The sequence below is a fragment of the Pipistrellus kuhlii genome, unplaced genomic scaffold (assembly GCF_014108245.1).
Source record: "Pipistrellus kuhlii isolate mPipKuh1 unplaced genomic scaffold, mPipKuh1.p scaffold_m20_p_15, whole genome shotgun sequence".
NCBI classification, from domain to species: domain Eukaryota; kingdom Metazoa; phylum Chordata; class Mammalia; order Chiroptera; family Vespertilionidae; genus Pipistrellus; species Pipistrellus kuhlii.
This window is the reverse complement of record NW_023425460.1, coordinates 27,550,406-27,574,677: the sequence shown is the minus strand read 5'-3', so window position 1 is coordinate 27,574,677 and position 24,272 is coordinate 27,550,406. Positions and strand designations below refer to the sequence as shown.

The 24,272-nt window shown below is 40.6% G+C and overlaps 1 protein-coding gene across 2 annotated transcripts in view; it reads right to left on the bottom strand.

Moving 5' to 3' along the window:
* Positions 1 to 19,376, bottom strand: part of LGI1 (leucine rich glioma inactivated 1) — a 41,283-nt gene extending 21,907 nt beyond the window's left edge. Inside the window, exons 1-4 of one of the 2 annotated variants that reach the window (XM_036438596.2) lie at positions 18,897 to 19,374; positions 18,433 to 18,504; positions 410 to 481; positions 238 to 309 (exon numbers count right to left, since the gene is read on the bottom strand). In XM_036438596.2, the coding sequence (XP_036294489.1) occupies positions 238 to 309; positions 410 to 481; positions 18,433 to 18,504; positions 18,897 to 19,111 (431 nt within the window). In that variant the 5' untranslated portion in view covers positions 19,112 to 19,374. Of the gene's footprint in view, positions 1 to 237; positions 310 to 409; positions 482 to 18,432; positions 18,505 to 18,896 lie in introns of both variants that reach the window. The other variant, XM_036438597.2, reaches the window with a different exon arrangement.
* Positions 19,377 to 24,272: the final 4,896 nt, after the last annotated feature.

Below are 24,272 nucleotides of genomic sequence, written 5' to 3'. Positions count from 1 at the left end.
CCATGAAGTGAATAATGATTTAGATAATGAGAATGTTATTTCAGTCACACAATTGCCCTGCACTAGATTGGTTTAGACTCATCATATTAATAGCAGTCAATTTCCTGAACACACACTGGCTAATACAAGTGTGCATGGAGAGAAATTGCTTTCGTTTCTTAAATGTTCCTGGAATACCCACAAAGTTCCCACAGGTTATTAGCAAACTTAAGAAGTAATAGTAACTTTTATACTTACAGGTGAATTAATGACTTCAGTCCCCGGAAAGAATGTCTTGAAATGGACTTGATGTTGTTGTTTTCTATGAATCTGCAATAGGTTATAACATTTTTGTCAGCCAGCTGTAAAAATCTGAGAGCACTTGTCCTGAATCATTATGTTAAAAAATGTTGTTGTTGTTTTTACTTACAAATACTCTAAATGTGGAAGACCAATAAAAGCATCATCACTGATCACATCAAAGGAGTTGGATGTGAATAACCTGCCCAGAAAGAGTACACAATGAAAATGGTTAAACTGACAGATTGTCAATTTATGCTGCTTTATCTCTCAAAGAATCGGGTGGGAGTTGTGTACAGAAAAATGCCTGGATGTTTGCTTTCTAAAATGTTATCTATTTAGGTAATTTTTGTGGCTTTTTTAAAATCCCCAATTATCTCCTCACCAAATGCTCACCCAGGAAGGCGGGCTTTGTGGCCCACTCATCCCAGTGATGAATGTCACATTCCCTCGGTAACTTTTTGAGATACAATTTGGGCACTATGACAGCCAAATCAACATTTTATGCATTTTCATGAAAAAACAAAAACAAAACAAAACACACACTAGGAATCTTTCCTTTGCCCTAAAAACTTCTGGAACATTCTGACCATCCCAAACAATGGTGCTTCTGGATTTTAAGCCACTATGATATCTCTTAGATGAGCCATTGATACTGGCTCAATGAACATCAACTAAACTCCTTCTATGAAAATAGAACAGGAATTTCAGAGGGAAGGTGGGGGTGGGGATGGGAGATTAATTGCATACATGCATATATGCATAGCCCATGGACACAGACCATAGTGTGGTAAAGGCTTGGGAAAAGCAGGTGCAGGGGAGAGGGGGTCAATGGGAGGAAAGAAACAAAAATAAAAAACAAAAAACTCATAGTGGACATCTGTAATACTTTCAACACTAAAGATAAATTTAAAAAATAAATAAACTTAAAGTACAGAACAGGCTGAAGGTGTGAAATAATGAGCAAATCATGCACTTCAAGTCACCAGAGAAATAGCTACTCTCACTAGTTTCCCTTATGTTGAATCAGATGTAAAACAGAGTGGGAAATACTTAGGAACAGTCTTAGATCCAGTTTATTACTAAATAGTTGAAAAGAACACTAACTTGGACAAATTTATTTGCAATTCAAAATCCACAGGGATTTGGTTTCAAAATCACCAATGAAAAGGAACATTAACCAGCAGTCCTCACACCCTGTCAAACTCTTTGGAAAACTTGCCAATTTCCTGAGTGGGAGGCTTAAAAGAGGTGATCATAGGCTAAACAACACAAAGCGGGTTTTTAGAGTGAGCATTAATTTTTGGAAATCGATAGATAAAATAATACAAATGAAAAATAAGGTTTTAAATGTACTGATGACAAGTTTATAATAACATTCAGTCTACATGTTAAGTTTCTTGTGCAGGAGAATCTCATATTCCATCTATAACTATTATCTAAAATGTGACCATGATCATGACATAATTTGACAATTCACATCTCATATACACTGTTTAATTGCACTATTGAAAGTTCAATATTTTCTGCTATAACATTTTTTACCTTTACTTTTGTAGTCTAGCAATTAAAAATAACACACACTAACTAGTTTAGTGACTTCATCTCTCTGAGCCTGTTAACTAAGGAGATTAAAAGGAGGAGACCTCACTTTCTGAACATTTATGAATAACTTATTTGAAATCTGAAATTGCTTCAAAATAATCAGGGGAGGAGACAGCCATGACTTAGAGGTGAATTGAGCATGAGGTGATAATTTTTGAAGCTGAAAATGAGTACATGGGAGTGAACTTTATTATCTCTACTTTTTATATGCTTATGCTTGAAATTTTTCATAAAAATGGGGGGAGACATGAGCCAAGCAAATGAAACTAGATGATTTCTTGCACTTCTTCCTAAATTATCAATCCTGGAGTGATATTGTATTCTCTTTTACCTCCCTCCCTCCAGTGTCATAGCTTTATACTCAAGTAATTCACCACTGAAAAGTCAACACTGACAAATAGTCATACATTTTAAATGCCCTTAGTTAAAACAACTTCAAGTGTGTATGATTTTAGTCACAACTTTGGCAATTGCCTCCTCTTCGTGGTTCTGTAAAACAAGAAGATTATGTGCCTTTACTCCAAGATAAGCTATCATCCAAAGTCTTCCTCAGGCTCCACATTTTCATTTCATTCTGTACAGACAGCATCAGGGGTGGAGAGAATGGAATAAGGCAGAAATAGATACAGAGAAATACTTCCCATGCTCACTGGTTTACCAACTGTCTCGTGGGTGGACCAGAAATTTCATAATCATGCACTTCAAGTCACCAGAGAAATAGCTTCTCTCACTAGTTCCCCTTATGTTGAATCAGATGTAAAACAGAGTGGGAAATGGATATTTGTGGGCAGAACCTGCCCACACATGTCAGGGAAATAAAACGTAGGTATTTCCACTAGAATTTTTATCTGCTTGTTTTTGCTTATCCCTACCATCTATAATCCTACCTGTGCCATAATGGATATTGAATAAATATTTGTTAAACAAAGAGGAATTCACTCTACATTAAATTCTGGGCATTACCACATTACTAGATTGGTAAGAGCAAGGACTTATCTTTATTTGCTTTTGTCTCCCCAGCCCTGAGCACAGTTTCTGGCAGAATACTGTTTGTTGAAATAGATTTCAAGGATTAAACTTCTGGTTAAAACTTCAACTACACACAAAAATATGGATGATTTCCACAAATTTAAGTCAAAGGAAATGAAACAGAGCACAATGAAGTATCTCCAATAGTATATACTATAGGACCTATAAGATAATACTTATATAAGCAACAAAACCCAGCAACCCCCCCCCCCCCCCCCAGCAAAACTGATTCATGTCAGGATAGCGGTTACCCTAGGAGGCAAGTAGTAACTGGAAGAGACATAAGGCGATCTTTGGGAATAGTTATAATGTTTGGTTTCTGGGTGCTAGTTATAAGAATGTTCACTTTACTGAAAAATCATGGCAGGGGATGAGTTAAATAGGCAGAGCACAGATGATTTTAGGGCAGTAAAAATACTCTGTATGACACCATAATGAAGGATACATGTCATTGTACATTTTCCCAAACCCATAGAATGTGCAATACCAAGAGTGAACCCCAGTGTAGATTATGGACTCTGGGCGATAATGTAGGTTCATCAATTGTAACACATCTATCACTCTGCTGGGGGAAGTTGGTAATGAATGGATGAGGCTATACATGGGTCAGGGTAAGGGTTATATAGGAAATCTCTAAGTCTTCTGAAGTTTTCTGTGAACTTAAAACAACTCTAAAATATAAAGTTTTAAAAAGTTGAGATGTATATGTAGGGTATATGCACTTTTCTTTTTCTTTTTTTAATTTTTTATTGATTTCAGAGAGGAAAGGAGAGGGAGAGGGAGAGTGAGAGAGAGAGAAACATCAATTATGAGAAAGAATCATTGATTGGCTGCCTCCTGCACACCCCACTCTGGGGATCAAATCCACAACCCCAGCATCTAGCCTGACTGGGAATCGAACCATGACATTCAACCACTGAGCCATGCAGACCAGATCTGCACTTTTCTTTATGTATATGATATTTCAATAAAAAGTTTTCTTATAAAAGTGAAAAATTTTCCCTTTGTTTGAAATAATAATGAATAGCAGTCCTTCAATTCTAAATTCAGTTGTGGTTTTCTGTGGACAAAGATTCCATGGATAAGGATGTGTAAAATTATACATGCATTCTAAATCATTTAAGTGGGCTATCCATTTTATTATCCTCTGTAAAGCTAAAAAGACTTTACAAGTGCATGTCATATAAAGTGGATGAAACTCTGATCCTTAATATTTTATGGATTCTTCTGAACACATCTGCTTTCAATATTATAACTTGTTTTTGTATCAGATATGTTAAAGAATCCCACAGTCTCTGATAAGAAAAACTGTGCCCACCCATCCCATCTGCACATGCAATAGTCTTGGGGCAGCCCAGGTATCTGTGCTTTATACCATACAACCTTTGTCTCTCTCCTCAGATTATTAGGGCAAGAAGGACTCAGCTTCTTACTCAGAGTAGCTAATTCTGAGGTTGGTCAGCATGGCACAGCCCAAGTAGCCTGGATCAAAAAGATGAGTTGGGCTAAAGATGAGTCCCTTCACGGGGTTTAAGAATCAGCAGAGATGGAGCCAGCTGGCAGAAGAGCTGGAGGAAAAAGGATGCCTTCAGGTTGAGTTAAATACATGGCAGGCAGAAGTGTGTACAGGACACACTTAGAAGAGAGCACAATGTGAAGGAAATTTGTGTGCAAAAGATAGGTGTGTGTGAAGGCTGGAGCAGGGAGCCCTCTAGATCTGTGTTCGATCTTAAACCAATACTTCTCAATCTTGGTCACACTTGGAATGACCTGGTGAACTTTAAAAATACTGGTACCTGTTCTCAACCCTTAGGGATTCTGCTTACATTCTATGCCTGGGGAGCAAAGGACAGAGAATGAAGATCCGGCTACATCAGAAGAAGGTCAAAACTAAGGCTGCCCATCATCCAGCTGAGAGGCCAGAGGTGGGGGTCCACAGAAGTAAAAGTACTGGAGAGGCACATGCATCAGTGTCAAGGCCGATTGGTCGCTGAAGCACTTTTCTACTTTGCTTCTCATCTCTTCCAGGGACTGGGAAGGAGCACTCGGAAGAGGGAATCAGGAAGCCTTGGTTGTAATTCCCACATGGCCATGAATCCTCTGACTGGCCTTGAGCATGTTACTCCTACTCTGTCTATATCATCAAATCAAAGGTCTAGACTAGATAACTTTTTAGGTTACTTCTAACTTGAAAGATGCATGATTCTTTACTTGTAGTGTTGTGGGCTTCATTCATGTAATAGTAGCTATGGGCTTTGCATGAGGAGTGGTAAGTCTACAGATGGCTGCATGGGAATGGTAACCCTGCTGAGAAAATGTCTCTTTGTCTCAAATCAGACTGCCAAATGGTCATGCCAGGGCCCCATGGCTCTAACGACACCCACTTCTTCAAATTCTGTCTAGTCATCTGTGACATCTTGATTACCATCAGAATTGTCATTTGCCTATGGGTGGGCTGTATCCTGTCTTCCAACCCAAAGCAGATTCTCCTGGCTAAGAAGGGGAGATAAACTAGGGGGCTGTCCCATACAATATCTTCTCCCCTCCCACCTCATGAGGACCATTCTGGATGAAGAACAGAAGAGTGAGCACTAAGTTGTCACTTGAAGACCACATTGATTAGATATAGAATAAAGAATCTAGTTTCTAAGCTTATAGCTGCCACTTATTATGCACATGATACATTAAGTAGGTGAATACATTTCATTGCCTGTTAAAATAAGTATTACAATAACAGAAAGACTTCCTGGAAGATTTTTAGGACTTTCATGAGCCGAAACCGGTTTGGTTCAGTGGATAGAGCGTTGGCCTGTGGACTGAAGGGTCCCAGGTTCGATTCAGGTCAAGGGCATGTACCTTGGTTGCGGGCACATCCCCAGGAGGGGGTGTGCAAGAGGCAGCTGATCTATGTTTCTCTCTCATTGATGTTTCTAACTCTCTATCCCTCTATCTTCCTCTCTGTAAAAAATCAATAAAATATATTAAAAAAAAAAAAAAAGGACTTGCATGAGATGATGTATATGAGCATGTCTCCAGTGCTTCTGCTGGAGAACATCTAAGCAGATTGACAATGAAATGTCAGGGCTGGATGAACTCTTGATTCAGTGAAGGACTTTAGTTTTACTGCTAGGGAAATGGTTCAGTAAGACTGTCACCTGCCCAAGGTCACTGTGATAGGCATCACCATGGAATTGGGCAACCACGGGCAGTGTGAATAAACATGAGTGTGCATACTTCCAGGTACATATGTGTGCATGTATGTTTATATGTGCATCTATATGTAGATAAGAGCAAGATACACAGGTTACAGCTCTTGGAATATTTGTGGGCACAGCTAGAGGGCTTGCCAACTTGTTTAGAACTGCCTCTGCCTAAATGATTCACACTTTAGTTGTTACTAATATTCTCCTTTTTCCAAAAGAATAGGGATCATAATTAATAATAGGCTGATGACTCATTTTAGTTAAATGTGCACAGTCTAAGTTCAGGTGTGGTGGGAATAACTTGAATAATTTACATTTGAATACTTAAAGATATGCTCTCCAGATAGGAAAGCAATAAAATGGGGAGCATCACACAGCAGCACATTGCTTCACAGTTCTTTTTGACTCTGCTCCTTGAAAAACATTTTCAGTGTAATTCAGCTGATCCTTAAGTCTACTACCATCCCTTCAACCTGGGTTGATGGGAAATTAATAATTTACTTTCAGCTCCACATAAATCTGAGGTGGGGGCACCTCTTCAAATGTAAGATATATAGTTCATTTCCTCTTTTTTTTAGGTGAAGAAAGTGAGGCCTGCAGAAGTTAAGTGACTTAACCTGTGTCAGCAGCAGGGCCAGGATGAGAATGTAGGTGTTAGATTTGCAAAGATTCCCTTACGAGTATTCTTGGCATGTCCACCAGCAAAGATCTTGGCATGCCTACCTCTTTGCTTTTACAGTTATTACCTCTCATCTCAGGGCAGTCAAACTTTTTCTCTCTAGGAGTTGGCATAACTCCTAGTAAACAGCCCATCTCTCGGTGTTGAAAAAATTCAACCTGCATTGCCCTGGTCCTGAAACACCAAGAAGGGACTTCAATTTTACCTAAAACCTGTTCTGTACTATGCCTCCTCTTTAGCAGCTAACCACCTCTGAGGATCTGAATTCTCATTCAAAGCCTCAAATTAACACTATAGTGTAGGTTTTATCTTCTACACTGAGGTGAGAGGTAAAGTAGTATGAAGCTTGTAACTGCAGATCTGGGACTCTGTGCTTAGGCACACTCTTCCCAAGGTGGCTGGTACCAGACCTGGGCAAGGCTGTGCTTCCACTTTTTAGTCCCATCAGATTAGCTCTGTATCCACTAAAATCTAGAAGAGCCTTGCTTGGTAGTCCCAGAGTGTCTGCCCTGAAATGCAAGATTTTTTTTGGGTAGAAAGATTTTACATGACATAAATAAATAAATAAATAAATAAATAAATAAATAAATAAAGTGGGGAAAGTGAAGTTAATTGAGGTTCGTTTTTACATGCATCTTTCTATCTTTAAGTAAAACAACTCTTTAAAAGGAAACTAAATATGCAGTTTCCCAGCCTTACGGAAAATGGGACCCTTTTATCTTTGAGCTTTACATAAAATGAATAACATAGAATATTCATGGGATGCATCCAGGGAAATGCTGGGTTAGTTGTCTGGGAAATAGCTGTGATGGAAACCGCTCCATAGAAAAACAGTGAGATTGTATATTTAAGCTCAGGGATCTTTTTCCTGATGAATGGGCTTCCAGTGACTGTCTATTTCCATCTAAAGATGGAGGAGCATCCACTGGGAGGTCCCCAAAGAATTGGTGTGTGCCGAGCTGCTTGCCAGGGTGGATAGCTTGTGGTGAGGCCTGAGTTCCCATTTTCACACTTAATGAACCTGCACTAACAGAATTGTGTGGAGATAGTTGGTTTAAGGTAGCTTTTAGGGTTTCTTTCCATCTGCCTTAAGCTCTGTTAGCAAGACTTTCTAGAACAGGTGAAGTATAAATAATTAAGCCAAGAAATAAAATGACTACCAAAGGCATAGATTCCCCAAATGTAGTCCCCCGAACCAATGTTATGAGATTTTAAGAAAAGTGAGCCCTAGCCAGTTTGGTTGAATGAATAGAGCGTCAGCCTGCTGACCAAAGGGTCCCAGGTTCGATTCTGATCAAGGGCACCTGCCTGGATTGCCGGCTTGGTCCAATGTGCAGGAGCAGCCAATCAATGAGTCCCTCTTATCATTGATATTTCTATCTCCCTCTTCCTCTCCCTTCCTCTCTGAAATCAATAAAAATAAAATTTAAAGAAAGAAAAGTGAAACAACATAAAATAAGTCCAGATTCTTTTCCATGCCAAGGTGCATAGCCAAGCAGGGAGAGAATATGCAGTTTTCCAAATTTATGTGAGCATAAAATCCTTTTCTCTCAAGGCAACTGTTTGATGGGACACAAGCTTAGAAAACATTGGCCTAAGGTGTCACTTTAAAGTAAATAAGTCCTTTTTCTTTTGCGCTCTTCCTCTCTCTCCCCCTCACCCCTTCCTCTCTTCCCTCCCACCCCCTGCCCCTGGGACCATAGCTTACACATGCAAATGAGAGTTGAGTCCCAGAGAAACTACATGTTCTTGCCAGCAATGCTCCAACTCTTTGAAAGGGCTTTTGAAACTCCTTTTCAGTAACTGTCTGCAGGAATTAGGACACATTCTCCCGAATACCCTCCTCAGTGGCAGAGGCTGACCCTTTGAAAGGGAAATTGATTTTGGGGACAAAACTATGCAAAGTCAAGCCCAGTGACTCATGTTCAAGAGGAAATAGAAGTGGTTAAATTGGAGGATGTGGGTTTAAGCCAAATTCTTCCAGTTATTAGGGATGTGACATTGAGGAGATTACTTAACTCTTTTAGGACTCAGTACTTTACTCTCAACATGGAGGTAACCAAACCCCCTCACAGGGTTGGGATGGAGAAAGAAAAGACAGACATATAAGGTACTTAGTGTCAGGCAATATAAAAATGACATGCCCTCTAACGAAACTTCACTGCTTTAAAAATTGCATGGCTTGTATACTGGTAGTGAAGACAATTCTCAAGGAAGGATCTAGAAATATTGGTAGTTAGCCATAGAAGTACAGGTGGAAGACTCTGTGACCTCCTACAAGGGGTTCTCTGTACGTCAAGAGTTCTTTGTACATATAAATTCTAACCTGTTTAGCTTTTTATTTATTATTATTTTTAACTATGAGTTTTTAAAAATATATTTTATTTTATTTTATTTTATTTTTACAGAGAGGAAGGGAGAGGGATAGAGAGTTAGAAACATTGATGAGAGAGAAAGTCCCTACTGGGGATGTGCCTGCAATCAAGGTACATGCCCTTGACCGGAATCCAACCTGCAACCCTTCAGTCTGCAGGCCGACACTCTATCCACTGAGCCAAACCGGTTAGGGCTAACCTGTTTAGCTTTTTAAAGTCTGATTGCTTTTTAGTAACATTGTGCATAGGCAAACACCTGCCATTTTTGCCATGTAAATGGGCCTAATATTTCCTTTCCAACCCTTGTCCTGTGGGAGAGATACTGAAAAATTGTGTTGTCATCAAATGCCATGGGGAAGTCCTGGTAAAGTCCCAATGGACCTGCTTGGGAAATCGGGAACTACATTATTATTTTAATAATAATTTTGTGCCCTAGCCAGTTTGCCTCAGTGGTAGAGCATCGCCTGCAGACTAAAGGGTTTTAGGTTCGATTTCAGTCAAGGACACATGCCCAGGTTCCAGACTTAGTCCCTAGTGGGAGGTGTGCAGGAGGCAGCCCGTTAGTGATTCTCTCTTATCATTGGTGTTTCTATCTCTCTCTCCCTCTTCCTTTATCTCTGAAGTCAATAAAATTTTTAAAAAATAATAACAACTTTGTAATAGCCAGTTTCATATTATGAACAATTTCCAATTAACAATCTAATTTACTGGTTTGTTAGAATTGATACAATAAATTGTCTCCATTTCCTTAACAAGACCATTTTTCTATATTATATTATAGTAACTGTTTGTACAATAGAATTTTAAGCTAGGAAGAGACTTTAGTTAATTAATTGTGAAGCTCTCAAATGCCAACTTATGTTTTATTTGCTCTTTATCCTGCTTCAAAATCTGCTTCCACATTTTGCTTTTCACTGAAAATTAGGAAACTATGGCTTCATGCTCATGTAGTACATTCTCATCAGCAATAATCAGTTGGGGCTGAGGATGCCATTTTTATTTTATTTTAATTAATTAATCATCTCCTGAGGACATGCTTAGAGAGAAGAGAGAGAGAAACATTGATGTGAGAGAGAAACTTGGGTTCATTGCCTTGTGTATGTTCCCCTACCAGGAATGGAACAAGCAACCTTTTAGTACACAGGATAATGCTCAACCAACTGAGCCACTTTGCTGGGCAAGGATGCCATTTTATTTATTTATTTATTTATTTATTTATTTAAATATATTTTATTGATTTTCCATAGAGAGGAAGGGAAAAGGATAGAGCCAGAAATGTCGATGAGAGAATCATCGACCAGCTGCCTCCTGCACACCTCCCACTGGGGATGTGCCCACAACCAATGTACATGCCCCTGACCGGAATGCTCTATCCACTGAGCCAAACTTGTTTCAGCAAGGATGCCATTTTTAGATAAGACTTGTCTTCTCTGGCTTATTGTAGTCACTACCATTCTCTATTGTCTTATACCCACCTGTTTCCTTCATTTACCATATTACCCCAATCCCCATTGGCATTTGAGTTTGAGAACCATAATTTAATCTAGTTCTGATATTTTACACATATAACATCTGAGGCCCAGGAATATTTTGTGACCAACCCAAGGTCACACAGCCCATTAGTGGCTGGACTGGATTTCAAACCCATCTCTCATGACTTCTATTGATAGTTCAGGCCTTTACTATCCTACCACAGAACCACTCATCTGAAGACTGGCCAGTGCTAATCTTTAAACAACTGCTGACCTGTTCTACAAAAAATGTGGTGCTAGTTGTTTTATCTTAGCCCTTTTCACTCTATCCCCAAAAAGGTAAATAGTTTATGTTTTCCCATGAGAAGTAGTTGAAGAAAAGATTTCTTAGCAGGTTCTGATGGAGACCTATGTGTGGAACAGCAAAAATTTAATTTGGGATTGTAAACAAATCCAACCTACATGATCAGATGCTAATTTGATGTTACGGTCATTCAAATTAAAGTGATCTTCAGATACTATAATAAAAGCGAATGTTTATCAAGTTATAGGAACTGTGCCAAGCACTTTACATGTATTGTTTCCTATAATTCTTACTGTAATCTTTTACAATAGGTACTATGGTTATTCCCCATATTGTAGCTACAGATAATGGGACTTGATTAAGTTCATCTAAAATAAAAAAACTAGAGCGAGGGTTTGAACCCACATTTATCTGACCACAAAAACCTGTGTTCTGTGCTACTTGCCACATTGCTGGCTCACGAGGGTTAGTCATTTTGATACCACAGCTGTCACTGTAAAGCCCTTGCAATCATTCTGTAGCCTATTGCAGCCGCAGGATCAATAATTGGCAAGCACTGCCATCAGCACTATTCAACTGAATAACATTTTGAACAAAAAAAAGATAGCTTATCAAGACTACCTTACAGTACTTTCCAATACAGGCAAAACATAATTTACCCTTTTTTTTTTTTTTTTTCCGCTCCTCACCCGCTCGGTCCTTCGCCCCATAATTTACCCTTTTAGAGATCATTGCCAGCTTAGAGCTGTCATATCAAAGTGGGGAGGGAGAGATGCCATTTATCTTTGTATCTTTCACAATGCCCAGTGCTGTGCCTGTTGCCCAGTAGAACCCCAAATGTGTTTGCTGAAACGAGAAGCTTTTGATTTCATTTTGTTACTGCTTGCTGCTAAACAGTGAATGAATACTTGTTTTACCTAAGCAAATATAATTAAGTCAAAGAGGAAATTATCTTTGTGTTAATGAAATTTTTTTCATCTTCATAACGCTTACTTAACCAGCATTTCCCGTAGGATGTCTTGTCAGATTGGAGAGAGGGGAGTTCTACTCTTCACAGGAGAGACCAGTCAGCCTCCAAAACCAAATGAAGAACCTGAGAGGCTAACCACACAATACAATGTACAGCTGATGTATTATAGACTTGTACACTTGAAACCTATATAATTGTATTATCTAAAGTTACCCCAATAAGTTCAATTTTAACAAAAAGAACCTAGAGCCTAAATATGATATTTTTACATGTCAAAGCATAAAAGAAGTCAGAATGGGACAAAAAAAGATTCTACCCGTGGTTCTTTTGGATCTTGCCTTCTAAGTTCTGGCACATCGGAAATTTCTGTCTAAGAAGTTTGACGCTCTAATGTAATAAGCAAATATCTCCTCGATTTTTTTTTTGTTCAGACTACTTTCCAACCTCCAAACTATTAGTTCTTATGAAATAGAAGAGCAAAAACCAAACATAAGAATGTGAACATAATCAAGGCTGTCTACTGATAGAAAAACAGGAGTTTTATTGTAAAATCTATGAAACTATGGATTGAATTCAACAAATATAATGTATCCCCCAAAATGTATACACACACTTTGAATAATTATAAAGGCAGTGTTTATTAAAGTGCATTTCATTTTCAAAATTGAGCTATCAGCTGTTAAAGTGTTTATACGTTTGGGGCGGGGGGGGGGGGGGTGCCCTGTATATGGTTTGCAAGGTCTAGGCTTACAATAGCCAGGCTCTTGTCTAAGAGCTTAGCTCTTGATATTCCTTCATGAGAGACAGACAGATAAGGCACAAATAGCTCCAAAAATAACAAAGTACTGGAGACATCAGCTAAGCCCAGGGAATGGATCTTGGTGTGTGTGTGTGTGTGTGTGTGTGTGTGTGTGTGTGTGTGTGTGTGTGTATGTGGTGTTTCAATATTGTCAGAGAAGACTCTGGACAAATAGCCATATTCTATTCATATCAAGTCAGGTGTTCAGACATTCTGTTTCTAAGAACCCATTAAAGGCTTCAAGGCATGGGGGTGACATGATGAGACCTGTATTTCAGGAAGGTAACATTAAGGAGGTGGCTAGGAGGTAGGGAGACCAGTACAGAAGCTCCCACAACAGCCGGTGACACAATGAGCGCAGCCTCAGTGAGGGCCATGGCCCTCAGGTGCAGAGGAGGTAACAGATCCTCCTGCTGTTTGAAAGGGGAAGGGACAAGTAACTCTTAAATTTCTTGCCTGAAGAATTGAGAGAATTAATTGCGTTTAGAGAAAACATCTGTTGTACAGGGCTAGTTTGCACAGTTACAATTAATTAAAAAGTTAAAAATCAGCCCTGGCCAGCATGGCTCGGTTGGTTGAGGGTCTCATACACCGAAAGATCACCAGTTCAGTTCTTGGTCAGGGCACATACCCAGATTGTGGGTTTGATTCTGGTCAGTCCTGGTACATGTGGGAGGCAACCAATCAACGTTTCTCTCTCACATTGATGTTTCTCTCTCTCTCTCCCCCCCCCTTCTTCTCTAAAAAAAACAGTAAAAACATATTTTTAAAAAAGTTAAAGATCAGAGTTATGGGTCATTGAGAAAGTTGTAGACAAAACATCCTAGATGACTAACATTTTTACTTCTTGATCCATTGTGGGGGCATTAGCTCTGCACGAACGGAAGCATGCTCATCCATAACCAGCTAGAAGCCCTCCTAGCCAATAGGTCTGGCTTGAGTAATCATTGAAGAGTGCTACATTTTCTTACACTTGTAATATAAAGAGGACTAGAAAAGGAGGCTAATCCTTATAAAGGTGAGATAGGCCATGGATATTTTTACCTGGACAAACGGTATTTTGAAGAACTAAAGTATAAAACTTTAGTAAGGATGGATTTATTATTTATCTTGTTCATGTTAGCATTTTCATTTTCAGTTTTGATATTTTATGGACTATATACTTAAGTTGATTGTGGATTAATAAAAAAATAATAATAAATTTTCTCCCCAGAGGGGCCGGTTCTATTGCTTCAAACGAGATAAAATCTTATTAGAATAAATAGCCTTTTTTTTTTTTTCTGGTCACATTGTACATATTTTTTTTAGCATCTCACCAGCACCAGCTTTGTAATTTACTTCCTGCAAATAGAACTCTCTCTTTTAAAAAAAAAATGTTTTGTCGGGACCGGTGTGGCTCAATGGATAGAGCGTCGGCTTGGGGACTGAAGGGCCCTGGGTTCGATTCCGGTCAAGGGCATGTACCTTGGTTTCGGGCACATTCCCAGTAGGGGGTGTGCAAGAGGCAGCTGATCGATGACTCTCTCTCATTGATGTTTCTAACTCATCTATCTCTCTCCTTTCCTCTCTGTACAAAAATCAATAAAATATATTTTTTAAAAAAAAAATGTTTTTATTGATTATATCTCTGAACACATAATAATCTGGGCACTCAGTGTGTGTGTGTGTGTGTGTGTGTATACATATATATATACATACATATATATATATATATGTGTGTGTGTGTGTGTGTGTGTGTATATATATATATATATATATATATATATATATATATATTTAGAGGCCCAGTGAATGAATTTGTGCATGGGTGGAGTCCAGCCAACCTGGCCAGGGGGAGGGAACATGGGAGGTTGGCTGGTCAAAATCCTGGTTGAGGGGACAATTTGCATATTAGCCTTTTTTTTTTTATATAGGATATACACTGAGTGGCCAGATTATTATGTGTTCAGAGATTATAATAATATGGTCACTCAGTTAATATTATTGATTTCAGAGAGGAAGGGAGAGATAGAAATATCCATGAGAGAATCATTTTTTGGCTGCCGCCTGCAGGCCCCCTACTGGGGATAGAGCCTGCAACCCACACATATGTCAGGGTTAACTGGAATCAAACTCGGGACTCTTCAGTCCACAGACCGATGCTCTATCCACTGAGCCAAGCCAACTAGGCCTATAACTCTTAAGAGTTGGAGGCATTTATGTTACTAAAAATTTTATAAACAATGGCAATGTGGCCACATTTTATACTCTCAAACTTGAGTTTTACTTCTGTAATGAGTATGTATCACTGGGGATTCCAGTCTGTAGTTGAGAAGAACAGGACTGCAATTGTGAAGACACATTCATTTCTGTAAATTGCATCCATTACAAGCATCACTCCCTATCATGAAAAGCAAACCAGGATGAATAATTGTTCTCACTGGTTCTGTTTCACAACCTGTCCTGAGGAAAACATCAATGAAATTCCATTTTTTTTAAGGTTGTTTAAAACAATAAATTAGATATTTTAAAAAATATATATCTTTATACACTTAATAAAAATATATCTTTTATACGTTAAAATTTAACCTGATAAAATTTTATTAGATAATTTTATTCCTTCTCTCCTCTCTGTACGGAGTGTGGGCTTTTTGTTGTTGTTGTTCTCCCACACACACTGCCAGCCACGGCCTATCAGGATCTTCTCCCCAGACACTGTGTAACTTAAGGAGGAATCGTGTCTGTTTCCCTCAGTACCCCAGGCGGACATTTCCAAAAGTACTTCTCATCGTGTCTCCTCAGAAGGTCTGAAAAAGCATTTGGGGCCATAATGGATTTATCAGATTGTTATTGTGGATGATGGGAGTGGAACATTTCCCTGCTCAACAACAGGCAAGAAAACAACTGACTTTGTATGTCAATCAAGCAGAATTGATGCTGAAGTTTATCACTTTGCTGGATGTGAAAGGTCTGTTTGGTAATCTGTGGTCACAAATGGCTGTTAGAATTCATTGCAAACCCCATGCCAGCCATGGTTGAACTGACCTGCTGGCAAAGTCATGCAAAGGCAAATTAGGGCCCCTGGGTCATCTTGTTCTAATGGGGATTGGCAGCCCATAGGGGGTTTCAGAGCACTAGATGGCCCTGTGCCACAATGGCCTCTGTCTGTGAACTATCCCTTTTCACCACTGTTATGATTCTGGCGCAGTTCACATTTGGAGCCTTAGCATTTATTTCCTCAGTGAAAACGAGCTTACTATTTCCACAGGAAAGATGGGAGGAAGCAGAAGACACCGGGCAGGAAGAATGGGAGCAAAATCTTTCTTAAACCGGGTCCTGGAGATTAGAGACAAACTTTGACTCCTGACCATTCTGCATAAGATCAGCCCCGGCATAAATCTGTCCCGTGGAAGTTAGCCAAAGTGAGTTAAGTAAGGACATACAGGGCAGAAATTACTCTCCCTTTTGTTATTTCTGAAACCTGAACTGCTTTCAGAAATAAGGGCTGGAATGTTCCATAGGAACTTGGAGCATGGGACACAGGGGCACTCTGTGTGGGCTATTTAAAAACCAGTTCCTTGGCTTCCCTCTGTGATTCTAAATAAGTGTAATCACATTACCCTGCAGCAGCCGGGAACTATTTCTATAACATTGACCAGCATCTGTGCTTGCTGAGGCTGGTCCACCCAGCAAAAACAGAGTGGAGATGTGCTCACTGATTAGGTTGATCAATTCAGGCTTTCAGTGTTAGAGCTAAAGTCCAGCTAGTGTGGGAATATCAGAAGTATGTGCTGACTGACATACTTGAATTTTATGTATGCTGCTGACCTCTTGAATTTTAAGACTTATCTATTTAACTATCCTGGGAGGAAGGGTGGAGGGGATGCCCTAGCTAATCAAAAGGATGCTTTTAAAAAATTATTATTAATTTTAATATATTTTTATTGATTTCAGAGAGAGAGAGAGAATGGAAATATCAATGATGAAAAAGAATCATTGGTCAGCTACTGCACACCCCCTACTGGGATTGAGCCTGCAATCTGGGCATTTGCCCTGACTGTGAATCGAACTGTGATCTCCTGGTTCAAAGGTCAACACTTAACCAGTGGGCTGAGCAGCCTGGGCAAAAAGGATGCTTTTTAATGAGCCATTTATTTATTTAACAAATGTACAACAGCACAATTTATCACTTACTCAGATACAACCAATTCTTATTATATGGAATAATCTCAGTATTGGAGACCTTGATAATTTAAGTGCTAAAGACTATCTTTTTGGAGTTTGTTCAATGTGCTAACACTTCCCCTAATTATATCACTAGCCATTAATCAAACTCATAAATCCCTTAGGAATAGTCTACTCAATTGTAAATCATTCAAAGACATTAGCTAGTAGAAGGGCATTAACCAACACTGTTACATAATATCAAAACACCTGATCATCTTTGTGAATTAATAAAGTAATTAAACCAGTTTTGGCATTTCATATAGACAAAACAATAGGTCAAGTGATTTTTTTTAGCTTTCTGTAAACATTTAAAACCCTACCATTTATAAAATGTGTAACCATTTGGCCCTAGGCCAAACATTTCATCTACTGAAATCTTATTTATCTCTGATTACAATCTTTTAATGTGTTGTCACTTCTATTTCACAGATGCGAAGGCTGAGGCTCAGAGAGATTTAGTCATTTGCACAAGATTACAAATCTAATTTCTAGTAAGTGGTGGGACAAAATTTGCACACAGATCTCTCTAATTTCAAAACCATGCTGTCTGCTTTGTATGTACAACCTCACACAGGCAAAATGGCCAATGAAGGCAAGACAACAACAACAACAACAAAACCTTGGGTCCTGAATCATGCAGTTAAGATAACCCAAACTCAGTTCATCCACGATTCCCTCCTGACGCATGTTAACGACAGCCCCGAACTGTTGCCTGACATCTAAGCACGGGGGACCTTTTGACTTCCACATGGTCCTGCTCTGAGAACTAGCACTCCAATAGCCAAACATTACACATCAGAAAATATTGTACATGTGACATTATGCCTGTGGGGAGACCTGAGTGAAATATTATTTTTTGACTATTTTGAGACAGACTGAATATGTAGTTCCCTCGTGGCTAACTCAAAACACAACAGCAGAGATTAATCCTTTGCACTACCCTATATTAATATTTTCTTTCCCTTCTTGCAAGGGAACTAATTATAAATTAGATAAGATTAGAAAACAATCTCCCCAGAATTAATCTTTTATGGAATTACCTAGAAAGAACCAAGTCCTCCCTCCCCCTCCCCCCGCCCATGGTAAATCACACAGAGTAGCAGCCGGCCCCAGATCCCCGGGAGACAACATCTTGAGCACATATGTTATGCTGGGTTCTGTATTGACTAATTCAAAAACTCCAGGGCAAAATAACCAAAGTTCCCAAGTCAAAAATGAAAGTAAAATAGTGGAATGAAATTGGAATCATTGTGGCAACGTTCCCACAACTTCATGCATAGCCATGGAAGTAGACAGCATTACAGGTTAGTGAATTTCCCTTTGCAAGAATCAACCTGCAGCGTGGGTGTCACGCTTCACGCAAACCCCTGGACCTCTCACTTTAGTGATAATCTTTTTCTCTCCAGAAATATAATCACATTCAACAAAATTAATATTAAGATAGTTTTACTAGAGGGCTTATCCAAATATATGCTATATTTAAAAATAGTTATGATATAAATATTTCTCACAAGAGCTGCAGCGATGGTGTGAATAAAAAACTCCCTTCTGAGATTTCAGTAAAACCAGATCTCACAAAGGATCTGAAAGAAAACAAACAGACAGACACACACAAAGAGACACACACACACAGAACAAACCTTGTGTTAATCCGGTTTAGCAAAAACAAGTCACTATTTTGACACTATTTTTATGAAGTACCATTACTGTTCCTTCCCAGATGAAGTAGGAGAAATGAATCTGCCACAGGTTTCTCATAATAATGTTCAAGGGTGGGGGGTACCTAAGCATGTTCCGTAGCAGCTAATCCAAATCAAAATCTCTAAATGCAGCAAAATGTTAGCACTGTCAAATGGCCAAGTGTGCGAGAGGAATCTCTCTCTCCATGCCCTCCTACCAGTACATACAAAGCCCCAAATACACTGGCTGGAATTTTTAAATCGTAAATTAGATAGCAAATGCTTACGGGCCTTACAATGAGATAACATCAGGAGGCACGGTGCGTGGAATGGATCTGGCATTCTCACATAAAGCATTATCTTTGGTACAAGTACACACGGCAGGGCATTTTGGCTTCGCTGGTTTCTTCCCCTCAGTCAGCAAAAGCGCAGATAAGAGACATAGGCAATAAGCAATTCTTTTCAGGGGGATGCAGGCATTTCCCATCCTCTGGCTTCTCTCTGATTCCATGCAGTCGGAAAAATCTCCCCAAACATGAACAGGGCTTCTGGAATTCAGCTGGTGCTTGTCTCTGCTCTGAGATCAGGTCACACAGGAGTCCACCCTTTTCCCTTTGCCTCTGTATCTCTGCTTTTCAAACCGGGGACCTGCAGCTGATTCGTGAGCTGCTCCTCGATCCAGCAATGCACCGCTCGCTCGGGGAAGAGACCTGTGAGGTGCTGCGAGATGGGAGGGATCCAACTGCCGGAGCAGAGAGCCGACTTGCATCACCAGGAAAACACTGAGCGCAGACCAGCCTTCGAAGGCAAAGTGAAGTGATGTAACAGAAAATAAACAGCTTTCTGCTTGCACCGGGAGGCCCTGTAATTGTTACCAAAAATAGGACGGCGTTATGTCTTATTAGTGAGTGGGTGGGCGCGTGGGTGGCAGCAGTCATCTTGCCTCGGAGCTCGGCAATCTCAGAAACCTCTGGGAATTTGCTTTTCGCGTGGCAAACAAGCCAGTCAGAAAAACTGGCTTTGGACCCAGCCCTGGCTGAGGGAAAAAAAAATGAAGTTAAATCAAACTCCCTCTCTCTGCAGCATTTGGCTAAAACCTTGGGCTGTCTTGCTGAATTCACCTGACTAATGCCACCGTTGAAAGACAGATAAGAACACACGGAGAATGTGACTTTCAGGGAATGAATGTAAGTACTTTCCTGACATTTATCAACAGTCATGAATTATTGGTTTTCATAGCCCTCCCACCCCCCCTCCACTGTGCAAGCCATTCCCTCCTCCTGATGAGGGAGGGAAATAGAAGCACAGACTGGCTCTGTGCATAATCCACCTTTCTTGCTTCTGGAACTCCTTCTTCTTTAGCAGTAGCACCCAACGCCTGGCAGGAACTCTCTGTCAGCTGGAGGCAGCCAACTTGGGCTTCTCAGGGCTCTGAAAGAGGCCTGGCTTAGCCCAGGGGGCAGAGACAGGGTGGGAAAAACACTGGACCAAGAGCCGGAGACTTGCTTTGAGGTCCCAGTTCTGCCATGAAATCGCCCGTATCTCTGGATCTCTTCCCCTATCGTCAAGTGGGGATGATATCCATGTTCTATAAATACTATGAACATTAAATAAAAATGGTAGACTGGACTACTGTAGTATTTGGGAAAGAGTATGCTCCTTTAGAATGGAAATTCATTTAAAGAAGAAACAAATGAGGTGCTGGCTTTGGGGCAGGGCGATATAGTCCAGGAGCTTGGGAAGACTTCTAGGATGGAGACCCTGGCTCCTCTTACCATGCTGGCTCAGGGATGTTAACCCATGACCTTTCGCTCTCAGCTTCTTAGATTAAAAGTAGTAAAAGACTTGTTTGAGCAAATGTGTGATTAGGACATAAATTCTTCCTACATAGGGACCTAATGCATGGACAGTCTATCCGTTTCCTCTTACAGCATGCCCCACAACGACTTCAATCACTCATTTAATTCCCTGGAAGCTCGGTGAGGAGAGAGCAGTGGTTGGTAGTCTTGTACTTATTACTGTCTGTGTACCTGGAAGACAGGTGGCTCCATGTCTGTTTACCTGGAAGAAGGCAGAGACCCTGCTGTGAGTCAGTGCCTGGACAGTGTCGTCTATGCAGTGAGCCACCCATGTGCCGTCATGAGCAACCATAGAGTGAAGAGACTCTTCTGGTCAAGATGTGCTCATCCAGGGAAACTTCACATCGCACCTCAGAGTTATCATAAAGGACTCTGCCAACTCCCTGAAGAAGTAAAGAGAGAGCAGAGTTCCAGGATAGGGGGGGATGAGAGAATTGGGGAGAACATTGCAGGTGGAGGTAACAGCACATGCAAAGGCCTGGCCACCACCTGGCAGGACCCTGGAGAACAGTGGGAGACCTCTGGAGTGCCTTAGGCAGGAAAGTGATATATCTGGTTTGTGCTCCAAAAGGACCAATAAATTATTATAATTAAGACAGTTTTTAAAGGTTTATAAATATAATTTTTATAGAAAAGAAAAGGAAAACTCCATCCAAGAGAAGTGATGATTTTAGAATGGATTCTACTGGTTTCCTGTCAAGGATTTTCTGGAGGGAGGGAGTTATCATAGTGTTCTTAGAAACTGTGACCTATGGGCAAGCCCCATAGGCAACAGTGAAAGTGTCATTTTAAAAATTGGCCGAAAGTCAGTATTTTGTACATTGGATCCTGCATCAAGTACACAGTGAAAATGTGCTCTATAAAATAATTATGTGGCGGAAATTTTATAGAGAGGATCATTTTTATTCAAACAATCACCTCCCCCCTAACTTATCTCACTTGTAAAGGATGTCTTTGTTGCTATAAAATAAAGACTCTGAGAACTTGAAGGACCTTAGAATTCTCATACCCAGTCTCCATATGTTATAGATGGGTAAACTGAGGCACTAAGAGGTAGCACAGATTGCAAATGGCAGAGCCACCACTCTGCATGGGGTGACCCTGGTGGATATTTGGTTAAACTGGTGGATAAATGAAAAAAAAAAATACCACATGATCTCACTCATTTATGGATAATAAAAAATATTATAAACTGATTAACAAAAAGATAGATACTGAGACAGTAAAGCACCAAATAGACTGTCTAATTACAGCAGGAAGGTTAGGGAGAGGTGTGGGAGATAAGAGATCAACCAAAGGACTTGTATGCATGCATATAAGCATCACCAATGGACACAAAACACTGGGGGGTGAGGGCATGTATGGGAGTGGGATGGGGGGGCAATGGTAAGATATGTACACATATAATACCTTAATGAAAAAAATGGGGGGGAAACTGGTGGATATAGTCAATCAGGATAATTCACTCCCTATGTTCCACTTTCAGATGTGTCAAGTTATCAAGATTGCTTCTTCAGCGCTTGGCTTTGTGCTCTGTGGACATAAAGAAACGGTGAGTGGTCTTTCAAACTCTCTGACTTGGTTAAGCTGGGAAGGCAGATGAATGAGGGAAAGAATTCATACCATAACTATTCCACTATTCACTGTGCAGCTGTATTTCTCTGGCGGTTCAGTTGGTCAATTTAATTGGAAAGGGACCATGATGGGGCGGGGGAGGGGGAAGTCGCCTCAGAGAAAGGGGCGGAGGAAAGAGGGATCCTAAGGACAAGTTACAATGGGCATTCTGAAAAGACAGTAACTTTTTCTTTTTCTATGGCATTTGAGCCCAGACTTGAATTCCCTATTCAACTAAGATCAGGCAGAATTTTAACTGTAATGCAGAATGCTGATGGCCATCTAGGGAGAGAAACCACTCCTGCCTCCAGAATTGGTTCTGAGAAGGGGACTACAGAGAGGAGGGCAGGTGGCTACACTAAAGCCCTGAGGAGCCTGGGGTGGGGTCTATTGCTGATGAAGCTTCCTTTCCTGACCAGTCCTCTTCCAGAAGCCCTGACCAGGTCCAGAGGGGCTGTGGGAAGTGGGAGGGTGGAAACCTAGGGGTTTCCCATTTGAAAGCCTTTGGATAAGGTTTGGCACTCCACCTGGGGCTTTGGGAAAGGGCCTCGAAAGGAGGAAAGCAGAACTGAAGGAGGCCCAAGGAGGCTGAAGGCCTTGGCCAAGGCAGCTCAGTGCCCAGTCCTAGCTGTAGAGGAATGGCTGAGCGGGTCCAGGGCTGGCTCTTCACATGGGCCAGCTACTTAATCTTCCTAGGCCACAGTTTTCTCCTCTGTAAAATGAGGATAATACTCGTATGTGCCATACAGAATTTTTGAGGAAATGAATGCAGTAATGTACCTAATGTGCTTGTCATCGTGGTTGTCGTCGTCGTCGTCGTCATCATCATCATCATCATCATCGCAACAGGACTCAAATTCTGAACATGTCACTCCTAATACCTGGGAAGCAAAGCTCTCACATAAAAATGGGTTTAGCTTAAATGTATGCTCACTCTAGAAAGCAGGCACTTCTGGGCAGGATGACAGACTGTGGCCTTGCCAAGAATCTTTTCACTTGGAGGAACCAAGGAGTCTCTTGGGAAAGAAAGAACTTACCCATCTGGATGAGAGTAGCAACATCCAAACTTAGTCCAAGGACAGGTCTGGAGCTGAAGGAAGAGAAGGTGGTCTGAGTGCAGGGTAGACATTGTGTTCTGCCCCCTGCCCTTGAACATGTGTAAGTTAGAGAAGGTAAGAGAGACCCACTTTGGGATCCTTGTAGTAAAAGGAGTTCTGTCCAGTTTGGTGTGCACTGTGGCATTGCCTTTAAGAACTGTGGTACTGGAGATGCTGTAGGATGTGAGACCAGCAGCGTCCCTATCCAGGCCCTCAGCTCACACATCACCGAAGTCCCTGGATTTTCCACCAAAAGCAGCTCCCTTAGTGGCCGAGCAGCAGTGACAGCCCCACAGATATCAGAGGGACTGGAGAATGAGCAGAAGAGAAAGAAAATGAGGGGTAGAGTGTGATGTTTGGGGGCAAATGTGTGTTTCCTAGGCATCTTCAGAAACTGGAAGGGGTCTCTGTGGAGGGTTAGGCGATTCTGTGAGAGCCAATGAGAGCAGAGAGAGAGAGAGAGAGAGAGAGAGAGAGAGAGAGAGAGAGAGAGAGAGAGGAACAGCCTGTGCCATACTTCTGATCTCACTTTTCCCCTCAGGCTGGTGTGGCCTAGGAAACACACTTTGTACAAGTAAACAAATCGTTACTATGAGACTTGAAAGATCCATCTTGGCCCTGCCTCCTTTTGCAAACACTCAGACATGCAAACGGGTGTCAGTTTAAGCAGCTTTCTCAATAGAGCAGGGTTTTTGAAGCTGCAAGGCAGACCCGTTAATGAGTTGCAAAATCAATTTAGGATAAGCAGATTGTATAAGCAGAATTTTAAAGAATGAAATCGTTTTGGCCTTGGCCGTGTAGCTCAGTTGGTTAAAGTGTTGTCCCTGTATACCAAGGTTGTAGGTTCAACCCCAAATCAAGGCACATACAAGAAGCAACCTATGCATGCATTAAATAAGTAGAACAATTGCTATTTCTCTCTCTCTCTCTCTCTCTCTCTCCCCTTCTCTCTCTCATCAAGAAATAAAAACACTTTAAAAAGAGTAATTATTGCCTTGTGAAACCTTAGTTTCCATTGTGTGACTGTGTGTGTGCACATGCATGTGATGTAAAATATTTCTTACAATCAGTTGATGAAAAAAAATAGGAAGAGAGGAAGGAA